At 59.7% G+C, this 8,657-nt stretch overlaps 1 protein-coding gene across 1 annotated transcript; it reads right to left on the bottom strand.

Moving 5' to 3' along the window:
- Positions 1-670: 670 nt before the first annotated feature.
- Positions 671-2,640, bottom strand: LOC100545232 (carbonic anhydrase 15-like). The gene is made up of 6 exons (XM_085238826.1): positions 2,358-2,640; positions 2,111-2,271; positions 1,913-2,005; positions 1,758-1,829; positions 1,494-1,655; positions 671-1,003 (listed from the first exon to the last, which is right to left on the bottom strand). Exons 1-6 carry the CDS (start codon positions 2,638-2,640, stop codon positions 797-799), a joined length of 978 nt encoding a protein of 325 aa, XP_085094952.1. The 3' UTR covers positions 671-796.
- Positions 2,641-8,657: the final 6,017 nt, after the last annotated feature.

Below are 8,657 nucleotides of genomic sequence, written 5' to 3'. Positions count from 1 at the left end.
GAGCCCTTGGGGCAGGTCAGCACCCACATCCCCCGAACACGGCCGTGGCTCCCAACCGGAGGCAGCTGGAGCTCGGCAGCCACAACCAAGCAGGGCCACGCGGGGATGACACCAGGGTCTCCCAGCCCCCTGTGGGGCAGCACGTCGAGGGCTGGGCCCCTGCTCCAGTCTGCAGTGGGTGCATGGGAACTATTGCCAGACATTGTCTGGATCACCTGCACACCTAAGCTGCCTCACACCAGGGGATTGCTCAGTCCCACCGTGACCCTGTGCCCTTATTCCATAACTTAGGGAGCTGGAGTGCCTGGATTTGGGGCAGACACAGCTGCAGCCTAAAATTAGCTCCTGAGAAAGGGCCCCCAGGCTGCACCGAGCAGGACTGAGATGTGCCACGTCCCCAAGGCCAGAGCTGGGGAAGGCAACGTGGCCATGTGTGTGTACGCTGAGCACAAGGACACGTGCTGGGCCAGGATTTGTCTCCTTGAGATTCACGCTATGTGTCACCCGGTGCCGTCCCATCCCCTCCCGCAGCACCCAGCTCCCCACGGCCGCACAGATGTGTGTGTGTGTTCCTGCAACGGCACCGCACAGAGACACGGAGCCAGGGGCCGCACACGGGGCCAGCAGCTCGCCTTTATTGCAGCCCTGACAACCCCATGATCGAGCCCACACCAGGGCTGCCACATCTTCACCCGGCTGACGGCCCCAGCTGCTTTTTACCATTTTTTCCCCATCACCCATAAACCAGAAGTTTCCTCACCACTATGCAAAGAACAGGGAACAGGGAACCCGGGCCCTAAGGGGAAGACGAGAAGGGGCCGAGCAGGGGCAGCAGGAGCAGCGGGGCGAAGGGACAGCGGGGACACCCACAGCTGGCCGTGGCATCCCGGGAGGAGAAGACCTTGCGGCTGCGGAGCGGTTGTGGCGGACGGAAGTTGTTGGTCATCTTCAGGGGCGCAGCGCCCGAGGCCGGGAAGTGTACGGTGCTGACAAACGCCTGCAGCTGCGGGGAGAGGTGCGGGTGGAAGCAGCACCGCGGGCACTGTAGCCGTGAGGCGCGGGGTGAAGCTAGGCACACACACAGATGCTGCCGAGCAGAGCGCAGCGCAGGAGCCCCGTCTTTCCCCCTAACGGCCAGCACACGGCTCTGCACACACTGCGCTTTGTGCCGCCTCGCAGCTGATGGTGCAGGAAGCCCAGCAGAGCATTTACAGAGTGGCCAGGAAATGCATCTGCTGAGATGCCCGGGAAATGCAGGAGGACTTCATCCATCCCCACATCCATTCACCAATCCCTTCCCCAACCCCCCGCCCATCCAGCAACCCACCCACTTTCCTCTTGGTGCCCCTCTCAAACTCTCCATCCCCGCATTTCTGCAGATGTCCCCTTTACTTTGCCTGCAAGGCGCAAGAAAATGCACAGGGACTGGGGATGCTCACAGCACGGCTTTGGCTAGATAGGCCCTTCCATCCCATGGCAGGTAATCCCATTACCTGCTCCCTGCTGATGCCCACGGGCTCCTCAAACACAGTCCAGATGACAGCCTCGCTGCAGTCAGGAGTGGTCAGAGAGCCCTGGTAGCGGTAGTACCGGGAGAGCTGCGCGATGTGCGGCAGCAGCGTGCCAAGGCGGAAGGTGGAGGCCAGGTCCACTGCCTGCCCTGCACAGCAGGACGTGGACACTCAGCTCCACCACCCCCAGCATGCCCCAGGGTCTCTCCCCTCCCAATCGTGTCCCAGCGCAGAGCCCCAGGGCACCTCACCAGCGTGGGAGATGTTCCTCAGTCCCCCAATGATAGTGTTGTAGTTGGAGTTTGCGGCTTCTGAGACCTGCAAAGAGTGAGTGGGCCCTGCAGTTGTGCTCAGCTAAGACCAATGCATGGCAGCACCCATCCCGTGCACTTGCAGCCAACCTGGAAGAAGCAGCCCAGCACAGCCAGCCCACTTGGGTGCCCCTTGGCCTCCCCCAAGGTGCGGTACTTGACGTTGATGTGGACGATGTGCAGCTGGAGAAAGTACGGAGGGCTCAGCATGGACACCTGGCCTTGCCAGCAGCCAGGCACTAGGATGGGAAATCAAAGGGCTGTGGTACTAAGGGGCTTTTTGCCTACCTCCATGGGGAGCTGTTGCCCATCCACGGTGTGCTCAGAGCCATTCCTAGATGGGCTGCCCCAGTGGAAGTGCAGCTGCAATGCACGGTACCGGCCCGGGAGGCCCCCACCACTGATGGCAATGTGCTCGGCACCCGGCTCACTCTCCAGGCTCAGCATCACTGTAAATGATAGGAGAGGGACAGGGCTGGGGGCCGTGGGGCAGCACCTCTGTGAAGCTGAGCCCTGTCTGGAGCAGAGCACCCACCCGTGTGCCCATCATTCAGCAGCCGCCACTTGCCAGGGGGGGCCTGGTCATAGCCCTCAAAGATGATGTCCCCAAGGCCGCCATCCCGCTGCAGCCAGCGCCGGTCAATGTTAACTGGAGACTGCTTGTCACCACCGCAGGTGGCCTTCAGCTCCTTCCAGTGGCTGGGGCCTGCAGGGAGCACAGCCGTGGGTGCACCTGCAGTGCCACCACCACCACCCCCAAGGGGGACACAAAGCCAAGGGCAGCCCCGTCCCCACCATAGACCCTGCCCCATCTCCATCCTTTCTCTCCCCGTTACTCCAGGAAGGTTTTACTTGGAAACCTGTGGAGCTGCAGCCCACCCCATGAGCTCCCTATTACCCACTACCCTCATTAAGGGATGGTGCCCTCAGCACGTGCCTGTTCTGTGCTGTCCCAACCGCCCCCCGCCAGCCCCAGCACGGTTTAATTGCTGCTGGAGCCGGGTCTGTGCCGGGCAGCAAGGCTTGGAGTGCTGCCGGACACGGCTGACCTGCAGCACAGTGAGCACACACCTGAGGGCTATAAAGTAATTGGGCTGTAACTGCTGATTACATGCTCCCTGATCCCTAATTAACCTCTTACAAGCTATTATATGTGTGCTTCCAAAGTGCCTCCGGGCACTGGGCAGGGAAGCACCAAACAGAGCTGTGACCATCCCCACTCACCACACTTCGGGTCTTGTGAGTCGTAGCACCACTGCCCTGCAGGAGAAAGCTGTAGTCAGGGGCTGCAAAGGCCCCCACTCCCTAAGCCCCCCCATATTGCAGATCTCTGCACAGCACACAGCGTGGCCGTGGGCAGAGGTGCGCCCACACCGCCCGGAGCAGCGCTACGCGGAGCCGCTTCCCTCCCACCTCGCTGCTGTCAGTGCAGGGACAGCTCGCTGTGTGCTGCGTTGGGAGCGGGGTGAGGAGCGCGGCGGCTGCTGCCCACGGCCGCTCTGCTCCGCTGGTGTCCCACCAACCCGTCCGAATCCCCGTGGGGGAACTCAGCCACCCCAGCACTCCCTGCCTGCAGGGATGGTTCCCCTCTCACCCCGCTTTTGTTACCAGGCCGCAGGCAGCGCTGTGTGCACCACCTGTGCTGCTGGCTTCGCATCCACCTCCTCACTGCGCTGCTATGTGAGGCTGCAGGCACAGGGCTGGGAATGGGGACTGTCCCAGGGCAGTGACTTCAGGCTTTCCTTCCCATCCAGTGGGAACTGAGCCTCTTGCACACCCTCAGAGCCACAAAACGCTGCCTTCACCCAACTGCGATCATCCTAGCACAAACCAGATGGGCACTCTGCTCTACAGCAGAGTGCTGCACGCCCCAGCCCCACTTGCTCTGAGGAGTCATCCTCAGTGGCATTTCCCTGGTTATGAGTACATGGGGCAGAAGGGCTGAAACCTCAATTCCAGCTGTCTGAATGACCGTCTGACATCCCAGATGCCTCCCAGCAGGGCTGACACCTCCCTGCGCCCAGCGGCACAGTGTGGACAGGGATGTCCCATGAGGAGGGCACAGAACACAGCTCCTGGGCTGCACCACATCTCCGAGCCCCAAGCACCACAGACATGCATTCTCCCCAGCGTGTAGGAAAGAGAACAGAGTTCTGGCACTGCTATACCCCCAGCCCGGCACCATGCCACCCCATCACCCCCAGCCACCTGCACCCCGTGCCCATCCCTCCGCAGCCCCAAGCACGACGGTGCAGCAGACAGGCAGCGCATCTCACCTCCCGCAGCCGCTCGGATGACAAGAGGCAAAGTGACAAAAGTTACCCCCAGCCCCAGGGGCCCCATGCTGGCAGCCCCGCTGCAACGCCCCGTCCTCCTCCGCAGTGCGCCCAGGCGGGCGGCAGGGCTGGGGAGGGATGCAGCGCTGCCAGCCCTGGAGAAATCCTCGGCTCCAGCTTGAACACTGCTTTTAAATATTCATCACAAGGGCTGAGTTTTTAACTCCTCGCCTGCTAGGAGGGAGCGGGAGCGCCCGGCCCCCAGCCAGCTCCTGGGTTCTGTGCCAGGCCGGGCTGGCACGCGTGGGCAGCGGGCAGCAGTGGGGGTTCCCGGCACCACGGGATTGCTCTGAGCTCCGCAGGGCTGCACTGAGCTTTGTGAGCTTTGTGGGGCCGAGGGGGTGGCAATGAGGGCTGCGGTTTGCTACTCTCCATCCCTAAAGGTATGGGTTGCGGCATCCCCACTGTGCTGCCAGCCCTGTGTGGGGCCATGGAAGGCTCCTGCAGGGCCAGTGGGGGTCCATGTGTGACATCCTTGCTTCTGGCACAGCTCTGGCACCTCCAGGCCTGAGGCTCAGGGAAGGAGCTGGGAGTGAGCAGTGCCACAGGGACCCACAGGTAGAACCCCCTTAACCCCACAATCCTTCAGCCAGGGTGGGTTTGGAGAACTGCTGCATTCCAACCCAGCACCCATACCCCCAGCACAGCCCGGGTGCATGGTGCAGGGCAGCCGTTATCCCAATGGAAGAGTTCTCCTGCTGCAGAGGGGAGGTAGGAAGGGGGTGAGTGCGCGGGATGGTGGCGTTGTCACATCATCCTAAAATATCCCCACTTGCCTGAAGGCAGCAGAAAAAAGGAGGCCACGGGGCACGTTCCTCCTCTCCTCCCGCAGGTACTGCCCTGGCTCAGCACTCGGAGCTGCTGCCAGGATGAGCAAAGCCCGGCACCACACAAGGCACAGAGTGGGCATCCTGCTGGCAGGTTGGCCACGGCACTGTAGCTCAGCACTGCTACTGTGTGCTGCATACACAGGGCTGGGCTGGCCAGGGGGCTCTTCGGGGCACGTTCAGCACCCATGGTTCATGCTCCAGGCAGAACCCGACATCTCCCTGCTCTGCCGGACACCCACTACCACCCGTCCCTGCTGCCCTCCCAGTGGGAGCAGCCTCCAGTTTCTATAGGAACCAGAACAAACCTTCAAGGAACCGTGCTGTGCTTCCCAGCCTGCTGCTGCCATTGCTGCTGCTGCTGCATGCTCACGGCTGCACCATCCTTGCAGAGGGGCTGTGTCCATCGTCGTGCTGGGCAGGACAGGGAGCTCCCAGAGCCGTACGCACGGGTGCAGGAGCCATTACAGGGGTAAAAAAAGGCTTGCTCAAAAATATAAATAGTTATTGATGCTGCATCCATCGATCCAACGTGGGCACTGTGCCTCCCTGCTGGGAGCCCCCACCATGCACAGCAGTGCCAGGGGCTGTTCCTCGAGGTGAATCCTCAGCTGGGAACACAGCCTGCAGACCTGGGGAACTGGGATGGAACTGGAGGAGGGGGAGAGAAACTACACAGCTCAGCTCACCCAGGGATGGGTGCACAAAGGCTGTAGGCATGCAGAAAAGTGTGGAGATGGAGCCCAAGCAGAGTAAACCCTAGGCAATCCTAGCTTTGTTTGTCTCTGGTGCAGCCAGAGTGCCCGGACAGGAGCACAGCAGTACCCACACAAAGGCAGCACTGTGGGCAGCAGCTGCATGTGGCCCTGGCACTGCCCGGTACCCGGAGGGGGACCGCCAGTGTCGAGAGCAGAGCGTGGCCCTGAGTGATGCACTTTGGGCTGGCAGGAGCTCCTGCTGCAGCACCCAGACACTGATACCTGTGGGTGCGGGCACAGCCAGAGGGTGCAGCATAGCGGCTGTGCCAGGGCACCGAGAGGAGCCACGCAGGGCCCTGTGGCCTCCCAAAGACCTCTGTCTACCTGTGACACGGGCAGTGTGTGGCACTTGCTTCCCATTGCCCTGTAGTGCAGCAGCGCACAGCTCCAGGTGCAGGAGGAACTCTGCGAGCTCCGTGCTGTGCCCCATGGGCAGGGGCCAAGGAGCCCGGTGGCACCGCGGCGACGGTGACATCGTGTGCTGGACAGCATTCAGCGATGAGCGCATCCTGCAGCCACCAGCAGAGCTCGGGCTGCACTCCTGCTGCTCACTGGGCAGCTGGACAGCATGAGCTCAGCCCCGGCCGCAGCCAGGCCAGCCGGCCCCTCGCCAGCAGCCCCCGCTCCTTTCCTGGCTCTGAGCGCAGCCCTGGGGTATGGCTGTAAATTCTCCTTACCTCCCCAGGTAAAGCAGGCTTGTGACCCTGCACAGAACCCCGGTGTTTGCGATCAGAGCTGGATCCCAGCAGCAGAAGGCAGGAACCCTCATGCAGAGGGCCCAGGGATGGCACCAGCACAGGGACACGCACAGCAACTCTCTGATCCCAACGACCGGTGTAGGCAGCACATGGGAGAGCACGGAAACCCGACCTAGAGATGTTCACTCACACTGCTCAACCAGCACAGCAGCCTACAGAACATCATTTTGTAGAATCATAGCATGCCTTGCGCTGGAGGAGACCTGACAGATCCCTAACGCCCACCGTGGGCTGGATACCCCCACCAGCACGGGCTGCCCGGCCCCACCGACACGGGGCACGGCCGGGGATGGGCACCCACAGCTCCCCTGTCCGCCGGCCCCAACGAGCCGGGCTCGGGCTGCCGCAGCTCCGCGCTGCGCTCCTGCCCCCTGCTGCCCCGAATCGCTGCTGGACGGGATTTCCCTTCGCGATGCCGAAGAAAAGCATCGACGCCAAAAAAAAAAAAAAAAAAAAAAAAAAAAAAGGAAGAGATGCCGACACAGCACTTTCGTCTTACAGAACATCATTTATTTGGCGTGGGGATGAAACGTTTCTCACAGCATCTTGAGAAAAAGAGAGCTTAGTGCCAACCCCCAAGATAGAAGTTAAAACCAGCGAAAAGAACATCACAGGGACCGAATCGTTGTAGGACCCAATTTCAGTTCTGCACCATATTTTCACAGAATATCAGAATCTTCTGTACGCTGCCACAGCTCCATCCAGTCCCAACCACTGGCACAGGAGAAACCTCCAAGCAGCACTTTTCAGACCGCCCTGAGTTCTGAACAGGAGTGCTGATGGATTCGCCTCCCCTACACTGTTCTGCTCCAATTTTAGGGTCCAAATCCCACTATGAGAGAGATGTTTGAAAGAAATTTTGGTATGTTTAATGTTCTTTAGCTAAAGGGGAAAGAGGAATGTTTCAACAACTGCAAAATGAAGAGACGTAGCATGAATTGCACAACACGAAACCCTCAGTTCTTTGCCACTGAAAAGCCACCTCTAAAAGACAAAAACATTCTGTAAAACAGCTCCAGTGCCACTTAACGTGAGATGGGCAAAGGTTGGGCGCTGCTGACAAAAACCATTTCTCCCAAATGGAACAGCAAAGACACGCGGATGGGCCACAGGACCAGGGGAAGCACACCTGGAGGTGAGGCCTTCAGAGAAGCCCTGCACCCACTCTGTTTTACTTCCCCATCCGCATCCCAACACAGACACAGGAACTGTCTGAGGCTCAGAATGAGACACAACTGAACATCACACATTTGTACATCTTACCAGCAGTTTTGCCTTCGTAGCAGAACTTCCCTAAAGCTACAGCATCCCACAGCTCACCTAGTGCAAAACAGAGGCTGCTGTGAGGCTGTGCATCGCGGTAACGCAGACACCACCACAGCAGTGCCCGCCATGAAGGAGCAGTGAAGAGCTCAGTGTGGCCACACGGTGTGCAGCGTGACGGGGTGCTGAGGAACAGCTTTGTCAGAGGCCACAATAGGACATGGAGCCCCACGTGGAGCCCCGGCACCCGGCAGAGCTGATGGCAGCCAGAGATGGGCCCTTTGCTCATCATATACTGATAGGGGAATGGAACCTTATCTGCAGGGAGATCTGGGATGCACCGGGAGATAAAAACCTTCAGAGAAGTGAGCGGCAGTGGGAAATCAAAGCATAAACTAAAGGCAAAGATCTCATCAACCTAATGGCAAGCAGAAGAGCAAGGTCCTCGTCAGGCATGCTGCAGCCCTCACTAATTGCTGCTCAGCCCTTACCAAGGGCAATGGGGCTCTGCCTGGGAGCCGCTGCCACCAGGAAAGGACCTTCCCAGCTGCTGCAAGGTCTTGGAAGCTGCGACATCCCTGCTACAAAGGGGCCTGCTTGCTGTGAAAAAAGCTACATTTAAATGGGCAAAAAATGACAGTGTTATTGCAGAATTAGCTCACCAAGAGGTAAACAAGGGCTGGACTCAGTGAGCTGCTCCGTTTGATGCAAGATATCCCTTGCTTACAGTTAAGGTGAAGAAGGGTAGGGAAAAAAAGAGAGGAAGAAGCAGTCTCTGTGCCAAAAGAGAAGTGGGAAAGGCTCAGAACTATGGGCAGTACGTTACACTGGAGCTCCTGCAAAGCAGAGCCACGTTTGGAACAACTACAGCCAAGAGCCACCATGACATCACA

Source organism: Meleagris gallopavo, chromosome 17 (assembly GCF_905368555.1).
Source record: "Meleagris gallopavo chromosome 17, MGAL_WU_HG_1.1, whole genome shotgun sequence".
NCBI lineage: Eukaryota > Metazoa > Chordata > Aves > Galliformes > Phasianidae > Meleagris > Meleagris gallopavo.
Note: the sequence above shows the minus strand (reverse complement) of the source record. Positions and strands in the feature narration are given on the sequence as shown.